Source organism: Hydra vulgaris, chromosome 02 (assembly GCF_038396675.1).
Source record: "Hydra vulgaris chromosome 02, alternate assembly HydraT2T_AEP".
Classification (NCBI taxonomy): Eukaryota; Metazoa; Cnidaria; class Hydrozoa; order Anthoathecata; family Hydridae; genus Hydra; species Hydra vulgaris.
The window spans coordinates 66,409,070-66,430,822 of record NC_088921.1 but is presented as its reverse complement, the minus strand read 5'-3'; the positions used below and the strand labels follow the sequence as shown (position 1 = coordinate 66,430,822).

At 26.2% G+C, this 21,753-nt stretch overlaps 1 protein-coding gene across 1 annotated transcript in view; it reads left to right on the top strand.

Moving 5' to 3' along the window:
• Positions 1-6,999, top strand: part of LOC100215098 (intermembrane lipid transfer protein VPS13A) — a 172,035-nt gene extending 165,036 nt beyond the window's left edge. Inside the window, exons 65-75 of the mRNA XM_065791745.1 lie at positions 725-838; positions 971-1,046; positions 1,133-1,296; positions 1,617-1,662; positions 2,018-2,141; positions 2,371-2,434; positions 4,122-4,172; positions 4,270-4,361; positions 5,947-6,076; positions 6,567-6,641; positions 6,743-6,999. Of these exons, the coding sequence (XP_065647817.1) occupies positions 725-838; positions 971-1,046; positions 1,133-1,296; positions 1,617-1,662; positions 2,018-2,141; positions 2,371-2,434; positions 4,122-4,172; positions 4,270-4,361; positions 5,947-6,076; positions 6,567-6,641; positions 6,743-6,781 (975 nt within the window). The 3' untranslated portion in view covers positions 6,782-6,999. The remainder of the gene's footprint in view (positions 1-724; positions 839-970; positions 1,047-1,132; positions 1,297-1,616; positions 1,663-2,017; positions 2,142-2,370; positions 2,435-4,121; positions 4,173-4,269; positions 4,362-5,946; positions 6,077-6,566; positions 6,642-6,742) is intronic.
• The last annotated feature ends 14,754 nt before the right edge of the window (positions 7,000-21,753 follow it).

Below are 21,753 nucleotides of genomic sequence, written 5' to 3'. Positions count from 1 at the left end.
AGTAGTCACTTTTACCTTATTATTAAATAGTGTGGTCACTTTTACCTCATTATTAATAGAATAGTCACTTTTACCTATTTATTAAATTGAGTAGTCACTTTTACCTCATTTTTAAATAGAGTAGTCACTTTAGATGATGGTCTTTCGATCTTTAATTTTTTTTTCTAAATAATTATTAAAACATTTCATTCTATAATAAATCGATAGCAATAGTTTGTATCTCACATTTTTTGTGTTTTTGAAGTTTGTTTCATAAAATGTTCAAAATAGTACAATCTTTGATGTGGCAAAAGTATTATCTCTAAATAGTTGGAATTCCTTCATTTTGATGTATAAAGTTTGAAATTTAAGTGAAAATTGGCTGAAATATTTTTCTTTTGCAAACTTTATTTTTGCTCTCCTGTAAAATTATGTTTTAGTGAGATACATTGCCTTATAACTACCAAAATGTCTTTTATACTGACTACCCAACACTCAGTTTATGTATTTATTTAAGCTGTTTTACTATGACATTTTCAGTGGCATTTCATGTGCAGCTAAATTTGGTTTTATTGATATGTGTGTGTTATGCTTTGTTTTTCTTTGCAATCTCACTCTGAAAAGTTTTTTAAATTAAAATTACATAATTTTATTTTGTTCTTGTTTTTATTATGACTTATAAAATAAGATAATTGTGTTAAAAGATACACAACTTAAATAAATTTCTTATGTCTTTTTGTTATAGGCTATCAATCAATTATATGTATTAGTATTAGGTCTGGATGTTCTAGGAAATCCTTATGGTTTAATAACAGGTGTTGGAGCTGGTGCAAAGAATTTTTTCTATGAACCATATCAAGTAACTTTTTTTTTTTTTTTTTTTTTACAATTTAATTATATTGATAGAAAATCAAAACAATAATAGTTTTACTATTCAAAACATCTTACAATAAGATATATTTAATTGTAATTTGTTTTTGAAATATTTAAGGGTTTAATTCAAGGACCAGAAGAATTTGCTGAAGGCTTAGCATATGGTGTTAAAAGTCTTGTTGGAGGAACAGTTGGTATAGTCTTTTTTTTTTATCATTTTTGTAGTTAAAAATATGAAATGCTATTACTATTTTTGACTCGTGTGTTTATTATGATTAAGGTGGTGTCTCAGGAGCTGTATCTAAGATTACAGGAACTGTTGGTAAAGGTTTGGCAGCTCTCACTATGGATGACGAGTATCAGCAAAAAAGAAGACAAAGAATGAGTCAAAAACCTACCAATCTTGGCCAAGGACTTGTAGAAGGTGGAAAGGGTCTTGTTAAGGTTTTTAAATATTGTTTTTTTTGTTTAAATGTTTTATATGCTTTTTAATCATTATCTTTTTCTTTATCTAGTATTTTTATTGAAAATATGTTTTAGGGTATTTTTTCTTCATCTGGTATTTTTATTAAAATATGTTTTTGGGTATTTTTTCTTCATCTAGTATTTTTATTAAAAATATGTTTTAGGGTATTTTTTCTTCATCTAGTATTTTTATTAAAAATATGTTTTTGGGTATTTTTTCTTCATCTAGTATTTTTATTAAAAATATGTTTTAGGGTATTTTTTCTTCATCTAGTATTTTTATTAAAAATATGTTTTAGGGTATTTTTTCTGGTGTCACTGGTATTGTAGTTAAACCTTATGAAGGTAAAATTTTCTGTGTCTATATAAATTTGGTTACGTAACTTGTTTTTATGGTTTACCAATTTATTAATTATATAGATGACTGTTGTTGACTCTTGATACGTCTACTTTATTGTCTTTTTTTTTTTCTTCTTTTTTTTAAATAAAATAAAATTGGATTTTATTACTTTTATTCCACTTTTTCAGGGCTTCAATGTATAATATGAATGTAAACAGTATTTTAATACAATATTATTTAAATATGGTTGATGTATATAATAAAATGTCATATAATGAAAAACTCTTTAGGGAGAGTTTCAACAAATATGTTATTTCAAAACATATATTTAAAATAATTTAATTGATGTTTTACTAATAGGTGCAAAAGCTGAAGGTGCTACTGGTTTTATTAAAGGGATTGGGAAAGGATTAGTTGGTGTTGTTGCAAGACCAGTTGGTGGTGTGGTAGACATGGCCAGTAGCACATTTGATGGTCTTAAAAGGTTGTTCTTTATTAAATTTGAAAAAAAAAATTTTAAAGTATTTTACTTTAAATTAAATGTAACAATTATAAAATTTTAATTTTAAATGTAACAATAAAAGTAAATTTTAAATTTGTTTCCAACATTTTAATTACTTTTTTACATGATTTCCATTTTAATTTTTTTTAATCTTATAAATTTTTGTTTTTTATCTTTTTGTATTTTAATTTCGATTTCTCTTTTATAACAGCACAACAAGTGGTGTAAAACGTATATCTCATAATCGTGTACCAAGGGTTTTTCATGCAGACAAGGTTATAAAAGTTTATTATATGTTTTCGTATATAAAATTATAAACATTTTTTTCATAATTTATGTTAAATTGCATACGTAATTATTTAATAATTTAATTATTAAATAATTACATATTTAAAAAATATGGTGAAAAATATTACGAATATTTTTTACCATAGTACCATCAATGTTCCCCATAATGATACTTTCATATATTTTTGATCTTTTAAATTTTTTTTTAATTTCCTCATATCTGAAAAAATTATAAAAAAATCTCATATAATATCTTTTCAAATCAAATCAAATGTATTCTGAAATAGATTTTACATTTCATGGAATATTTACATATAGTACAAGTACTAATTTTAAGTAAACACCGTAATGAAAACAAGCTATAAAAAAAAGCGTAAGTAGTACATTACTTAAATGAAAAACTTTATTGAATAATAATTAAGTAAGAAGTTTGATAAATTTAGGACAAAATTCAATTTACTTTTATATACCTATCTAGAATATAAGGCTTATTAAAACATAGCAATAAAAGAGAAGCAGATTATAATAATATACAGTAACAAAATTATAAATAATATAGTAATATAAGTATCAGTAATAATAATAGGCAATAATAATAAAAACTCCAGTTATTGCTAATAATAATCAAAAAACAATAATAACAATACTAACGAAAAAATAACAATTCTTTTAATAATAATAATAATAACAATAATATTAATAATAATAGCATTAATAACAATAATAATAATAATAATGATAATAATAACAATAATAAAAATAGCAATATTTATAATAGTGAGAGTTTGAAATAAAAGAGTGATATAAAAAGTAATATTAATTTGAGAAAAAGTTAAAGAGCAAATATTAGTAATAAATCAGCATTGAAATGAAGAAAGTAGTAGAAAAGAATTTTAAAAAAGATCAAGTATTAGTAGTTATAAACTAGCATTGAAGCGAATAAAGTTAAGATGGATAGTAGATTGTTAGCAGTAGAGTAATATAGGGATTAGGAAGAATACTTGTTTAATAAAAAATTAAATAGACTGTTTTTGAATTTGGAAAATGTAGGGAGAGATTTTAACTATGAGGGGAGACTACTGTTTATTATGGTCATAATATACAGTTCTATGTTTAAGTATAGATAGTTTGAAGCTTTAGCTGATTGAAGTTGGTAACGAGTATTTTTTTTTATAAGTAAAAAAGTCAGAAAAATGGAGGAGATAAGGTTTTATGTTGCTGTTTCCAAACAATTCCATTTGATTTAATTTGATTTGATGGTACTATGGTAAAAAATAATCGTAATTTTTTTCACCATAATTTTTGAATATGTAATTATTTAATAATTAAATTATTAAATAATTACGTATTCAATTTAACATAAATTATGAAAAAAATGTTTATAATTTTGATAAAAATGTTTATAATTTTATTTTCTCATTATCTGATTTAGTGACACTTGTTCCAAGTTTTAAATCAACTTTAATTTTCTCATGTCATCTGTTTGATGACACTTGTTCTAAGTTTTTTTTCCAACTTATGTGTTCTTTTGTCTTTCGTTTATTTGTATTTTACACAAAAATTTTGAATCATCTAAAGTTTTTATTTTATTTATAATAGATAGTATTTAAAGTTATTTACAAAAATAATCTTTATTTATACTTGCTTATATTTGTAAAATATTTATATTTGTAGGTTTTACGAGCTTTTAATGAATATGAAGCAGAAGGCAATCAAATACTAATGGTATTTAGAATTAAAATATTATGTCATATATTTTCACTTTTATGTTTACACTGGGTTAAATTTTATAAATCTGTTTCTTTTCTTTTATAAAATGAAGGAAGCTGATAAAGGACGTTATGCAAAAAATGAATACTATATGGTACATATCTACCTTGCAGATTTAAAAAGTTATCTTATTTTGACAAACACGTGAGTTGTATTATTTTTACACCTATAATAACATTTTATTCACTTTAACATTTAAAGCAAAAAAAAGTTCAACAAGTTTATCCACAGCATTTAATTTGACATGTTATATGGCAAACCACATAGTATGCACTAACACCACACAATGTACACAAAATGAATTTTTTTAATTTTAAAATTTTATAAATTTTTTATAAATAAATTTTATAATTTTTTGAGTTTGCACCCCTTTATTATTTTAAAACCCATATATAAATTACTTAGATTTCATGCTGAATAACAGAAAGTTATGTGTTTTTATATAATGAATATTGTAACCTTTGTTTATTTATGAAGTTTTTACAAGAAATTTTTGAACTTATTTTAAAATGATTTCTTTCAATAAGTTTAAAAGTTAATGTTAAAATAAATAAATTAGTAAGAAAATATATACAACATTGTGTCATAATTCCTTTAATTTAAAGTCATTTGATTAAAAGATGAGATCGGCTTGACTAAGTTCTTTACTGAGTGAAAAAAAATAAGCATTTTATCCTATTTAAATTTGTTTTCAAAGTTGTTTTTTTTTGAAAAGCTTGAAATTGAATTTTCAAATGCTTATTGACACTAGGCTATTAATGATTAAAAAGATTGTAGAGAGAATAATCATTGTACTCCACGTAATGTGGAGAGAATAATCAAAGTATAATTTGAAAGAAATAGACCATTAAAAGGTAAACACTTAGATCCTAAATACAAAAGTGTAAAAGTTGAAAAAGGTGTAACGACTTAGGATTGTTTTTGTGGTTTTGTAGTTGTACCTATCCAAAAAGTAAATGTTATTATGGATTTTTTTGTTTATTGTGATATTTCTGGCGAAAAAGATGGTTCTTCAGGGTGGTAATATGCCTCTTCTATGAATATTTCAAACAGGCAATAATCCGAAACACACACACAAATATATATATATATATATATATATATATATATATATATATATATATATATATATATATATATATATATATATATATATATATATATATATATATATATATATATATATATATATATATATATATATATATATATATATATATATAAATGTTTAATCTCTTAACTTTTTATTTTTCATAACCTAACTTTTGATTAATCAGCGCATATTAACTTTGATGAATGTGTTTATTGGCATATTTAACTACTTAGCCAAATCTTTCTGAAATATCCTACAAAAAAAACTGATAAGGTTCCATTAAAAATAAGAAATTTATTTTGCTCAGAATACTGTCATCTGTCATATAGTTAATCTTGGCATTTTTCACCCTTACAATTAAAATAATAATTTAAAATCTTCATTTCTTAATTACTTCAAAGAATCGAAATATCGCTGGTAGTTGTTTTTATACTATAAAAAAAAATTGTTGGTGACAGAACCAATTTAAAACATGCAGCAGGAGGAAAAAAAAATGCATATATATATATAACATATTTATAAAAAAAAATTTTATGAAATAATTTTTTTAAATTTTATTTTTTTGTTGTAGTGTGATTTATTAGCACTAAATTTATGAAAATATTAAAACGAATTTTTGTAAAATTTTTATTTTAGAAGCATACTTTTAGTTAACCGCAATGAACTTTTACATGAATGGGAAAGTTCATGGAAACTTTGCTTTTCAGAAATAAAAGACGATCCAGTCATTGATGGAAACAAAATTACATTCAATCTCAATTCACCGGTATCATTTTTAAGGAATAATTTTTAAATTTCTAAACATAATCTTATCACTTGGTGAAAATGATAATATGTGAATAAATTATAAATGAATGTGTAATAGCGCATGAATGATTTTGCCAATGTTTTATTCAATTAAAACAATTCAATTCTAATAGTATAAGTCTCAACTTAAATCTAATAACTACAAATATCTTCTAGTTTCTTTAACAAAAAGAAAAAACTTTTTTATACTGTAACAATATATAAACGGTAGCGAAGACACCGTAGCTAAGAAGTCATAAGATTCCAGAGAAAGTGCGGAACAGATAATCTTTTTAAAATGTTTCACAGTGACATTTAACTCTTACTTTAAAATATCCTACTTTAAAAGATCTCCTAGTTTAAAAGTAGGACATTTTTAGACAAAACAGTAAAACTTCTCTTTATTTAGCCACAATTATGCTGTTGTGTTTTATCCTGAATATAAAATTTATTTATTTTGATAATTTCAGATACATCGAAAATCAGTATTCAAAAAAACAGTTAATTCTCGCATAGTTACGTTGCAGACGGATGCTGTTGCTAAGGTAAAAATAATTAAACTTTAATCGAATTTAAATTTTTTTTTTTTCCCTCCCCTTATGGAATTTCGGAACATAATGTAACTTTTACTCTTTATGTATATCAGTGGTTTGTATCGAAATTTGAAGATGCTAAGATTTTGTAACGATGCTGCAACAGCTTTGTTTGTGTTGCAACACTTTTTGATGCTTTTATGCGATTTGATGCATTTTTTGATGTATTTATACGATGCATTTATACGATACGATAATGCGGTTTTTGTATTTTCAAAAGTCTAAGTGTTGTGTATTTTCTTCTAAAATCTTAAAATTATGTAATTTTATATAAAACAAATACTTTTTAAATATATTTTTTTATAAACAAGTTAGAGATTTTATAATTTTGCCGTATTCGTAAGTTACTGTGAAATCATAATCACCTTATAAATTTAAGTTTTTAATTAAAAAAACGAGAAAAATAATAATATCGACTTATTTGTAAATAGTTTTTATATAAAATTCCAGATTAAAACTGTAAATTAAGTATACACTGCGCTTATGTTTATAGTTTTTAGTTTGAAGTTTGACCTGGGATTTTTTTCACAATATCATTTTACATTGGCATAAAATTTCTTTATAAGTTTTATGCTATTATGAATAAAGATTCGTCTTAAAGTTAATCACGTTTCTATGCTGTTGTAAATGAAGAGTCGTCTGAAAGTTCATCACTTCAATTTAATTAACAAAAAAAAAACTACAAGGGTGCGTCGACCTTAAACCCAAGTAAATGTTAGACTTTCGTGCCAAGTATTAAACATTTGTAAGTTTAATGTTAAATTATCTCACAAAGTTTGTCACAAACTTGCTTTACAGTTTGTGACTAATATTGTGATCAGTTTTTTTACGATAAATATCACAAAATAGATGTACATCACACATAAAAACATCGTCGACGTATCCCTTTTGATCAAATTGAATTTTGGAAAAAGTATACAGTAACTTAAAAATATAGCTATATTAATTTAAAGATTGTCAAAACTGAAATTTTTGCACCCAAGTATTTCATGGTTCAATTTCTAATGGGTTGATACTACTGCTAAATGAAAATAGTATACAAAATATTTAGTTGTTTGGATATACCAAGCTTTCTTTCTACTACCATACTGTTAGCAAAAATCCGAGATAACTGTCAGGTTAGATGCCGAGAAAATCACGATATACCTGTTAAAACTTATGAATATGGTATTTCAAAAATCTAAAAATTTAAATAAAAAAAATAAAAATTAGTTTTGAAAGTTTTCTTTAATTCACACATATGTGAAATGACTCGCATCTCGCATCTCTACGTGAAATGACTCGCATCTCACATCTCTACGTGAAATGACTCGCATCTCACATCTTTGATGAATGTGTTTAACATGTATAGCATTGTTGATACAAACTGTATAATTTAATCATTTCTTGCAGTATTTATAAACACTGAAACTTTTTAATATAAATAAAATTCCCAGCCTTTGGTGCCGTGTGCGGTTAGAGTTTTGGCTTTAGAACTGAAGGTTAGTGGTTTTAAAACGGCTCTGACCATTTGTAAGAAAGGCGTGAATTTCCCGGTTAAATACATTCCGCGGTGCTCTGTAAAAAGAGTTATGGCAGATTAAGTTGATCTGCCATAGCTTTATCAGTTTGAGAGAAATAAGGTTAAAACATCCGCAAGAGGAAACCTTTGAGAATGCTTGATTGGCCTATTGGCCGTTTAAAATTGACTAAAAAGCACCCTCTTGAAACCACAAAAAACATTAGACAAAATGTTTGACAGAAGGTGCTAAAAATGTTAAAAGACTCCCTCATTGGTAGAGGGCTACGTCACTAAAAAACCTGGATCATTGAGACCTTGCAAAAGTTTGCATATGTAGTATATACCTGTTTTGTCAACAGATTACATCAATATAATGAAAAAATTGATGCTTTCTGGAATTCCTTGCAATTCATCCCCATTGAAAGTGTCACTCTTAAAGTTTATGCAGTATTATTTTATGTCAAAGACTTTGTCAAACTGAAAAAGATGCAGATCGGAACTTATAACAAACAAACAGATAAAAAAGGGAAGAACCTTGCTAACCTATCGTATGTTTAGGGGAGAGAGTGTATGAAAGAGCCAGGTTTTGAAGGAGCCAATACTATTATTTCTAACTTAGTGGCATCCGATCCTTATTGTATTTAATTCTTTGTATGACAACACTGGATACCTGTAACCCACAAAAAATGTACAGTTCTACTAAAATAAATAGCGTCGTAAGGGAGCACTAAAGATTTTGAAAATGAAAAGTAATTTTTTCGTGGTTTACTTATTTATTTTTTAGGATTAAGACTTAATCTTAAATAAGTAAATAAATAAGTAAACCACCAAAATAAATAAGTAAACCACCAAAAAATTACTTTTCATTTTTATCAAATAAAACATTACAAAACACTTAATTTAAGTGTAATGTTTTATTTGATAAAACATTACACTTAAATTTAGGTTATGCATTTAACCAAACAATTTTTTGAAAGAGCCGACTTTTTATGTTATGAATAAGCCGACTTTTTTTATTTATCTTTTTTTTATACTAAATAATCGTTTTGCGCTTTAACGACTTCATATATTTATCGTAATGCTTCATTGAGCTTATTCTATCGAAATTAGTTGTTTTAATGACTTTTCCTGATGTTGTAAAACTTAGCTCCGTTTGAATTTAAAATAATATTTAATAAAATTCAATTCTGAAAAAGTCATTTTTTTTTTTAAAGTTTAAATAATTTTTTAAAACTTTTTTTGCATTGTTTGATTCATTTTATTATATTCTATTATGTATTTATTATATTATTATGTATTGTTATTATTATGTCATTTCATTATTCTCATTCTCATTTAATTTTTTTATTTTGAATAATTTGTAAAACTATCATAGAGTTATAAAACTTTAAGTACAATCTGATTTTTAGAAGTCTATTTAATATTTTTAAAAGACTTGATAGCGTTCAAAAAAAAGTTACGGCTTATTCATGGCACAGAGGTGGCTCTTTCATTGACACAATGTTATGAAAGAGCTGTTCTCTTTCTTTTTTTTAAACACGTGTATGATAGATTATTAGCATTGTTATCCGATTTATTTTAGTTTAAAAATATTACCCAATAATGTAATTATTGAATTATAAAAAAAAAAAAAAAGTTGTTACAATTGAGTTTTTTCACGCCATTTTAAAACTGGCTCTTTCATACACACTTTCCCCTACTTGGACCATTAAATCTTTATAAAATCGAATTTTATTCCATTTTTATAAATATTTAATGGTCCAAGAAATAAAAGTTGATTTACATCAAATTATAGTTTTTATGCATAGCACTAAGCTAAGAATATTGCCAGAAATATTTGACTTCTAACAATAAATAACAAGATTCTCAGAAAAAAACTAGTTGTTTCAAAGTATATTTTAAAATTGAGCTCATAATCAGTTAAGTATTTTGGGCCATATCTACAGAACACATATTCCAACATGATAAAATAATAAAATTAAAATTTATACATACATACATAAAAACATACATACATAAATACATTCATACATACATACATACATACATACATACATACATACATACATACATACATACATACATACATACATACATACATACATACATACATACATACATACATACATACATACATACATACATACATACATACATACATACATACATACATTAATAAATATGTATATATATTTTTTCTTACATAATAAAGCTAATGAAAAGATAACAACTTTAGACCTATTTAAAATAGAATCCAAACAGTTCTGATTTTTTACGGATGACACAATGCTTGATTTTATGTTTCTTTTAAATAAAGTTTAGCTCAAACAAAAATTTATTTATTAATCATTGCAACCCATATAACAAAGTTTCTGAATGATATTGCCTCTCAGTATGTGTATGTACGTGTGTAGGTATTTGTATATATATATATATATATATATATATATATATATATATATATATATATATATATATATATATATATATATATATACATATATATATATATATATATATATATATATATATATATATATATATATATATATATATATATATATATATATAAAATATATATATATATATATATATATATATATATATATATATATATATATACATATATATATATATATATATATATATATATATATATATATATATATATATATATATACAGTGGTGTACACTTGCGGTCGCCCGATAGCAAATGCCACTCAAATCTTTCGAAGGGCTACTGAAAATAATGTTTTGATGCAATTGAATCGCCCGGCCGTGCGACTATTAAAACTGGTTCATTTTTTAACTTATTACTTAAATTTATGTTACTCATTATTCAAATTTATTTTTTTGCCGAAATTTGCATTTCTACATTTAGTAACATTTTTGCCACTAAAGGTAAATTTGTTCTTTTGATTTCAAAAGACTATTACTTTTTATCAACGAAATATTAATTTTTATCAATGAAACACCTTTTGATAATTACTTTTTAATCTAACGTAACAATAAAGCAATATTTTTAAAGTCTTATTGTTGAGGTTTATTTTCCTTCTTTTCTGTTAACTTACGTCATTAGCCAAATTCATTTCAGAGGCCTGGTCTCGAAATTAATTCGATGTAGGGAAAAAACAAAGATGGTTACTTTGTTATTTAAAAAAATCACTAAACGATATTGTCGCTGCTACTGTTAGCTCTTAATTCATCATGATTAAAAACCTAAATGATTAAAAAGATACTTTCGAGGAATTGCGAAAGAAAATGCAAATGTCTTTGCGTTTTTTAAAGCTAAAAGAAAAAAAGGAAGCCTAATAGGCTATTGAATATTGTTATTAAATAGTAAACATGTATTTTTAATGAAGTATCTCTTAAAATACCGAAAATTACAGCTGAATGGTCATCAAAAAAGATGTTTTACGATAAGAAAAATAGTGAAGATATCCTTTACAGATATTGTGACCATAAAAAGGAAGGGAACTGCGTCTTCCTGAAAAAACATAAAAAATGCTATAAAGTTACAAAATAAAATAGTTACCTGGTTAAATGTTACATGCATTAAATCTATGAGTATAAAATTATATATTGACTATTTGAGATTAGTTTTTATACTCTTTGATTGATTTATTCCTAAAATAGAACATTGAAGTTGTCCTGTTAGTTCTAGTAGGTTGTGTACTGGGTTTACTTTCTTTTTTTGTATTTACTTACTTTCACTTTTGTGTTTTTTAAAACACAATAATGATAAAATACTAAATACAATGAAAACTATAAAAGTAAAGATTTAGGCTCTTTCTTGCACAGAACAGTTACAAAGTGTAATCATTTTTTAAAATTAACTGAGTCCTAAATAAAAAAGATGTCAATTGCAATATCAGCATATCCAGAATTAAACTATTTTTAAACAGATGTATCATTGTTTAAAAATTGAAATAACACTTTTAAGAAATGGCTGTTTAGTTGTAACGTGTTTATTTTGTACAAATGAAATTGAAATCTGAATGCGAATCATTTGTCTCTCAACATTTATGTTATAAATACTCACAAAGAACTGCCTTTGTTTTATCAGATTATATTTGTTTTAATACCTCATTATTTGATCCAATTATACTTCACATAGATAATACTAAAATTGAAAATATTGATTTCTATATTAATAAACTCACGGAAGATTCAAGTTATAATAATACTTGAAGAAACTTTTTCTAACACTTTTAAAAATAATACCAAAATTGTCACTAATATCATTCAAAATAAGACTGAAAATACTGATGTACAAAGAACATATGATGGTTTAAAAGGCATAGCATATTTCTCATTCATAGATAACTTTTTAATACTGGTATTGTAAATATTGACCTTAGTAACCGCATGGCTCCGAAATGATATGGTATTAATTACATAAGCATAGAACAAAATACAAAAAAGTAGCATGATTACAGAAAACATAAAGTTACAGCTGCTTGACTATCTAATTTACTTGGCTTTTTTGGAAAACTTTTAAAGTTATGTTATACTGGAATGTTTTTTAGAATGTTTTTTACACCAGGCCTAAGCCATTTAGAAAATATTCAAAAAGGTAAATTATTTGAAAACTTCTTTCTAAAGCAAAAGTTGAAAAATACCTATACTTTATTAGCCTAATCAACAAAAAATATGGTTGTAGCCCTGATAAATTAGATCTATCAAGAAGTTTGTTAGACTAGAAAACTCAAGATTGTGTTAATTGTGTTGGCCATGAACAACAAGTAGAAAATTTTCTTCAATTTTATGTTCAATGCCAGCTACAGATTGAATGTACAGATGCAATACATCAAACATTCTTAAATTAAACAAATTAATAGCTTATTAGTATATGTTGAAGAAACAGTAAATTCAATATATGATTAAAAGTAAATGAAAAACTGAAATTATCTTGAAATCAAGTTTTGCAATCTAATTTTGTTATGCTAAAAGTCAAATTTGACAATCTGATTTTGTTATGTTAAAATCATTAAGAAAATTTATAAAAAACTTAAAGTTTTTTGCCATTGTAATTTTTTTCGAGATACAAGCAAATTTAACATTTGTATATATAAAGGGTTCCTTTTTTGTAATTTTTATAACTATAATTTTCTCTTTGCTGAATTTTATTTTTGTTTCTTCATATCACTTTGTGTTTATGATTGATTCAAGTTTTATTTTAGCTAGTCAGTTTTTTTTGCATCTTCTTTCTTATTATTTAACTGAAATAATGTTTGTTTTTCTGGTAAATTGTTTGTATTAAATCTCTCTTTTTATATACTTGTTTTAAACAACTTCATATAGGCTTTTTGTGCACTTTCTGATCTTGGTAAACGATAGTATTTGAGCAGATCATTCGAATCTTTTGATTTCAAATTTTTATAGAGCATAAAGCAGAAGCACAATAAAATTAAAGCGTTTTAAAAATCTAGCCAGAAAAAGTATAAATATTAAGATGTGGAACACTTGTTGATACTTTATCAAACTGAAAAGCTAACATTTTTATTTTTTTCCCTACATCGTAAACATGTGTGCGGACCGCGTCTAATGAATTTGACTAATTCTGTTTAAATTAGAACCCCAGTTTTCGTTTTTTATAAAGAATGAATGAAAGTTTTGAAGTCATAACTGCTGTTAATTAGCAAACATTTTTACAAAATTAAATTATAAAAGTTTCTTATGTTAAAAGTTTATTTATCAAACACTTTTAATTAAATAATAAACTTTTTTTATTTAATTTTGTTATAACGCTTGTTGAAAGCACCTTCTTTAAATAATATAATAAAATTTTAATATACAAATAAAGTTTTATTATAAGCTCTATAATACATAAAACATACTAGTAAACATTCCATTGTTATATTATTAAAAATAATTTAAATATAATAATACATTTTTACTTTAAAGAAGAACTTCAAAAAAACTTTGTTTTGAAGCTATTTTATCTTTCAATTATTGTTCATTAAAAGTTTAATTACAAAAAAACTTTTTCTCTCTTTAAAAAAGAGCGAGTGCGCAATAAAATTACCAAGATGTTTAAAATGCTAGTTTAAATATTTTTTAAAAAACTTTTTTAAAAAAAGTCCTTAAAGTCGCATTTTTCATTCAATCAAAGGTTATAAGCTTTGATTATAACCTTTAAAGGTTATAACCTTTGATTATTGGAAAAAGGTTATAACCTTTGATTATTGGAAAAAGGTTATAACCTTTGATTATTGGAAAAAGGTTATAACCTTTGATTATTGGAAAAAGGTTATAACCTTTGATTATTGGATAAGTGTGTAACCTTTGGTTACACACCTATCCAAAAATGGTCCCAACCTCAATTTTGAGGACCAAAAAAACGACCTATTGGACATTAATCTGCAAGGTCTCTTGTATCACCAGATGTAAAAATTAAAATATAATCTCTATAGCCTAAGGAGAAAAACACATTTAAAGCTTTATAGCTCTTTGCGCTACTGATTTGGAGCTCCGTTGTAAATCTATTTTGTTTTTTTTTCACTTTTGGGTTATGGAGTTTTTAAAAAATACCAAAAACTCTTTTTACATATATGTGTTGGCTATAACCTGACAAAAAATCAGCTCTTTAACACTTGTGGGTTTGTGTACAGGGACCAAAGTATAGAGTATAGCACTAAAACCTCTTCAAAAAGAGATAACGGATGCTTAACGTTTTTATTATAACCTTATTATTGACTATGGAAGTTTCTAAATTTAATAGAATGAAGCCTTGGCATGTATCTTTTAGGAAAAAAAAATAGGAGCAAGATATCTTTTATCTGTGAAAAGATATAGCTCTTAAAGTAGAAACCTCGCCTTTGAAAAAGCGGCCAAAATGTAGCAGTTTTTTGTGGTTTTTATGTCTTTTAAAGATTCAATGTTACATTAAATAACTAATCTAGTAACAATATGAGGTGACTAGTGGATATGGGATTCTATGGTTGTTAGACATCACATCTGTGTATACTTTGTCTGCAAAAAGAGTGCTTTTTTTGACCTTGTTTGTACAAAAGTAGGAGCAAAAAACACATAGAGAAATTTTTTTCTTGTTGTTCTGAATTTAAAACGCATAAAAACCTCTTTTTGTTTTAGCAGTTAAACCCACAGGTTTGCTTTGTTGTTTTTTCTAAACATTATTGAACAAAAATTGGAAATACACACAATAATAACAACTTCTTTTATTTAAATAGGAAATATATCTTTACTGAATTGGGTTTTAATAAGATATCAAACAGAAGAAAATCCCATATAACCTTAATCTCCCATTGAAAAAACACATACACACAGACATAAAATGATTTCCTTTAAAAAAAATTTCTTTATGGTGTTATTGTGATATTTATTACTTTTTCTTCAAATTGCTGTTGATATTTTCTTATTTAGTACTTGCAAAATAAGCTATATACTAAAAAATTTTTTATAAACTTAATAAATATAGTTTTTAATATAAACAAAAATTTCAGACAAGAATATTTATTATTAACAAATTTTGTCTCAAGTATTTCTAGAATGAAATTCTAGAAATCACTGTTTAACTGTTAAAAAAAAAAGAATTATTTAAATAATCCAATTCAAAGATGCTTGCTGTTATAGTCAATAACACAATTCAGTAACTGGCTTCCATAACTAGGGTGATCAGGGTTTCTTTTGTACCTTGCCCATTGAGCACTGAAGATTGAATGCAAGGTTTCTGTTGATTGCTCACTAAAAAATGCCCAATGCCGAACCCTTTAGAGCAATAAATTTAGGAACATGGTAGAACACTGCATGGGCTTTTGGAGTGACTGAAACTGAGAGTTGAGGATATGAGTTCTTAAAGTCTTTGATATGTTGAACATATACAGTATTTAATGTCCTTCCAAAACAGGAGCTAAAAACACTCTTAAAATGTTGGAATGTTTATACAAAACCAAGCATGTGTTCTGCTTTTTCGCTTTCAACAATTCTTTGCAAAACATCTATGTTCTTCAAAAGCTTATGACAATCATTTCCAACAAACTCTCCACCATGATAAGGTTGCAATTTCAATTTGAGAAGTAATGGCCAATCTTTGCCTTTAGGCCATATCTTTAGCATTGATTTGTAAAGATGATTTACAATTCCAAGGAGAAGATGAAGTTCCATTGGGGGAATAAACTCATTAACTTGTTTGACATCTTCTTGATCAAACAATGGATTATGAACAACATTATGAAAATTTTTTGCGCACATTTTTCCATTCCCTTTCTCAATGAATGCTTTGTATTGCATCTTAATGGATCTGAAGTTTCTTGGAGTTCCCAGTTCTTTGAGGTCATCAGATTTAACATCACACCAACAGCAAGGGTGTTTGCTTGAGTGAGACTGAATGCCACAAATGATATTGGCTAACTTTATGTCACATGCAATAATGAAATGCACATCAATTTTCCCAATTAAACTTCAAATTTTTTTGACATTTTCATAAGTTTCTGAAACATCTTCAGCAACAGCAACAAGTAGCTGACGCTTGGCACTTGTTTCTCTCCCATGTTTTACAGTCAGTAAGCTTTTGTCATTTGAGGCTGAAGTTTTTGTGACATTTCGACATCCAACATTGGAGATAACACTCAAGCTGAACTTTAGAAAAGATCCTCCACCATCAATACCTAGTTTGATGAGAGGCGATGAAGTGATTGCTCTAACACTGAGAACTGAGTTATAAAAATCTCCTAAACTCTTGCAATGAACAACATCCACCAAATCTTCAGTTTTTGTTGATGGCTTTGTAAGTGAGATTTTAGAAACTTTGATTAAACCTTCAACTTTTCGACCAGCTATTGTAAAATTTTCCCTAAATTTTGTTTCAACAATTTTTGAATTTGTAGTCTTGTTTAATGTTACAGCCAGTTCTTGCATCTTTTTATTTGAAAGACCAGTATTGATTTGAACTTGAACCATGTCCAAAGTAAGTTAGAGAAATTCTTGATATGCACTGAGATCTGGAGATACCTGGAATAATAGTTAATGCTTTACCACTTTCTCTACTCAACCTAATTGTGCCCTGAGGAGAGGATACCTTTTGAGTTATTACAGAGGACGCAAATTTTTCAGCAGTTCTTGAATTAGTTGCTATCATTTTCTTTAAGTTTTCATACTTGGTGGTTTGTGAACAAACATGTGTTATTCCTCTTTTGACTACACTGAGACAGTTTGAGCATAGTTTATCAAAGCTACTTGATGTTTCTTTCAAATCTTGGTTGGTTAAAAAAGTGAGCTTTGTTGAATGTCCTTTTAGTTTGCCAACTTGGCAAATTAAACAATTACAAGAATCCAATCTTCTGGTCTTTGGTCTAATAATCACTTTGTTATAGTCATGAGGCTTGGGAAGAAGCAAGTTTCTATCACCCTTGCCATGCTTTTGTACCATCGCTCTGCAGGAATTGCATATGCCCAATGGAACTCTATCATCCTTAAAGTCAATAGAATTTCCAGAAAAAATATCTAGCATCCTTTCCTTGATGAGGTCTAGGAGATACTTCAAAACAAAAAAAAAGCACAACAAGGTTATGCATTTTTAATTTATATGAAAAAAACTTGATTTTAACATTAATACTGAAATTATTTTATAAATTACCAACGAATTTTGAATTTACAATTCAAACATAATTTTTACAGTATGAAAAAAGTTGTTATTATATCCAATTTTTGTTCAATAATGTTTAGAAAAAACAACAAAGCAAACCTGTGGGTTTAACTGCTAAAACAAAAAGAGGTTTTTATGCGTTTTAAATTCAGAACAACAAGAAAAAAATTTCTCTATGTGTTTTTTGCTCCTACTTTTGTACAAACAAGGTCAAAAAAAGCACTCTTTTTGCAGACAAAGTATACACAGATGTGATGTCTAACAACCATAGAATCCCATATCCACTAGTCACCTCATATTGTTACTAGATTAGTTATTTAATGTAACATTGAATCTTTAAAAGACATAAAAACCACAAAAAACTGCTACATTTTGGCCGCTTTTTCAAAGGCGAGGTTTCTACTTTAAGAGCTATATCTTTTCACAGATAAAAGATATCTTGCTCCTATTTTTTTTTCCTAAAAGATACATGCCAAGGCTTCATTCTATTAAATTTAGAAACTTCCATAGTCAATAATAAGGTTATAATAAAAACGTTAAGCATCCGTTATCTCTTTTTGAAGAGGTTTTAGTGCTATACTCTATACTTTGGTCCCTGTACACAAACCCACAAGTGTTAAAGAGCTGATTTTTTGTCAGGTTATAGCCAACACATATATGTAAAAAGAGTTTTTGGTATTTTTTAAAAACTCCATAACCCAAAAGTGAAAAAAAAACAAAATAGATTTACAACGGAGCTCCAAATCAGTAGCGCAAAGAGCTATAAAGCTTTAAATGTGTTTTTCTCCTTAGGCTATAGAGATTATATTTTAATTTTTACATCTGGTGATACAAGAGACCTTGCAGATTAATGTCCAATAGGTCGTTTTTTTGGTCCTCAAAATTGAGGTTGGGACCATTTTTGGATAGGTGTGGTTAATTACATAAAATGGACGCAAATAAAAATACCAAAATATTTTAAACTACTATGTAAATGTGTCAATAGTTTTTTACAATTCTCATTCATTTAAAGTTTAATTACATAAAAAGTGGCGCAATACAAAATACAAATCATTTTAAACGCTACTTTGTAAATGCAACAATAGTTTTCTTATAATAAATATCGTATCGTAACCGCTGAAATTGAAAAAAGATAAATGAACTTTTTTATAACTTTATATTCATCAAATATGAAAATATAATTTTAATCATAGTGAAAACACACACTTTAAAAAACTCATTTGAGACATATTTAGAACATAAATAAAACTTCTTTTTTTTTTAATGAAAACGGACGACTCAAAATAATGGCGGGTGACCAAGATTAACTAAATTATTACTCTCAGTCGCCCGCCGGACGACCAACCAAAATGTAAGAATGTATGTATTTATGTATGTATGTGTGTGTGTATGTATCTTTATATGTATTCATGTATTTATGTATGTATGTATGCATTATTTATACATACATACCAATAACAGATCTAGGAATTTTTTTATATTTAGGGAAGGGGTAAAAATCTATTTCTAAGATATTTTAGGACATTCAGATTCTGGTGGGGGGAGGGGGGAAGCATGGCGAAAAGTACATACATCGACTATCAAATAGCCTGACTCGCAACAGAGTGCTGCTACATAGACTGAGGGTTTGATTTAGGTAAGCATCAAGGTCAGGCGTTGTGTTGATTATTTAACGGACAAATTTCTGTTTCTATGCAGTTGTATTTTTTTGATGTTTTTTTTTTATCGCTTTGTAAAATTTTATTGTTATGTGCATTTATTAAAGACTTGACATTAGGCATGCAACTATAGCTAACTTTAATATAGTTTTGATTAAAAGTTTTATTCCTTCCATTGCTTGAGAACGCAGAGTTGCGATTAGAGCAGATGATGTTGGTTTTAATAAAGTAAAAAATTGAGTTTTTTAGCAAAGTTTAATCAGATAGTTGCCTAAAAAATGTGGTTTTATCATCAAAAATAAAATTTTTAATCGAAACTATAATAAAATTTTTAATCGAAACTATATTAAAGTTAGCTATAGTTGCATGCCTAATGTCGAGTCTTAAATAAATGCACATAACAATAACATTTTACAAAGCAATAAAAATAAAACATCAAAAAAATACAACTGCATAGACAAAAAAATTTGTTCATTAAATGACCAATGCCTTTCTAACAATGTCGTATACCAAGCCACTGTAAATTCTGGAGATCCTCAATTCAAAGATAAAGTTTATTTCGGTATAAGTGAAACCGCATTTAAATTAAAATATGCCAACCATCTTAAATCTTTCAATGTAACCAGATATAAAAATGACACCGAACTTTCCAAAGAAATATGGAAGCTAAAATCGAAAAAAAAAAAACCTGTTGTTACGTGGAAAATAATAGCACGATGTTAGCCCTACAATCAAGCATCTAAAGTTTGCAACCTTTGTCTCCGCGAGAAATTTTATATATTGTCATATAAAGGAGAAAAGTTACTAAATAAAAGATATGAAATAGTATCAAATAACCGGCATTCAAAGAAATTTTTACTATCCTTATTCGACACCGGGGACTAAAAGCCTTTGACGTTTTGTTGTTTTTGTTTTGTTTTGTGTTTGTAACGTCAGAACTCGCTCCACCCTAATTTTAATTTGTAATTTTTAAACGGTTTTAAAGTGACGAAATACACAATGGTTGATGATTGCCGAAAGGCATGAAACTCAGAGTTCCATCAAAAGTTGTTTTTATTCATTTTATATATATATATATATATATATATATATATATATATATATATATATATATATATATATATATATATATATATATATATATGAAAACCTGAGATCTAGAACGTTTAAAGTCAAAAATAATCGAAAATTGAGCAGTGAAATTAGCACTTTAAGAACAATAACGTCCAATATGCACGAAACATTAACATAAACAAAACATCTACAAAACGCATTCATTAGCTCAGATTAAAATATAACAAAGCGTTACACATCGATGCGTTACACCGTCTCGATGTACACTGCCAGTTTGCCAAATAAATCTGCCAAATTCAAAGATTTGCAAAAACTAAACAATTTTATTAGTGATGAGGCTAAATCGCTTTATCAGTCGTTAATTTCCATCCAAAAGAGTGAAGGTAACTTAATAATCTCATCATTAGAATGACTCTAATGATGAGATTATTGAGTTGGATGAATAAACATTTTGATAGCCTAAACATTTTGAACAACTGTTTCTTAGCTAATATTGTGTTAATATTCTACCAGCTTTTATTACATTTTTTTGTTCTACTTTATGTTACATTGCTATTGAGCTGATTATTATGTTTTGTAGACATTTATTCCTTATTTTTTGTTCCCCCTTGACATATGAGATCAAAAACGTCCCAAGTACCGCATTATTTATTAGCCTTCACTGAACAAGCTTCAATGGTTTATCCTCTAAAAATATTTATCTTTTATCTCTCTAGACTCACTTAATTTAAATTAGTAATTTCCATTTGCATATTTTTTTGAATAACTTAAAAAAATAAATTATTTTCTGTTTTTTTAATCTCCTGAAAAATGTTTATTTTTTGACTTGGGACGTTCTTGACCTCAAGTCTTCATATATATATATATATATATATATATATATATATATATATATATATATATATATATATATATATATATATATATATATATATATATATATATATATATATATATATAAATATATAAATTCAAAAATGTATTTGAAGATTTTCCTTTGCTCCAATGAGTTCCAGAACTCAATTGCATAGTTTAACCTTTGAAGATTTTTTTTAGGAATTACATTTTTGACAATAACTTTTTTTTTTTGCATTAAGTTCTTTAGACTTAGTTCGTTTCGGTTGCATAAACCTTTGACCACATCTAAAAGTCATTTGCTTAAGTCAATAGCAAAAGTGCCATTTGAAGAGAACCTTACGAAACACTCTAGGAATAAATATTAAT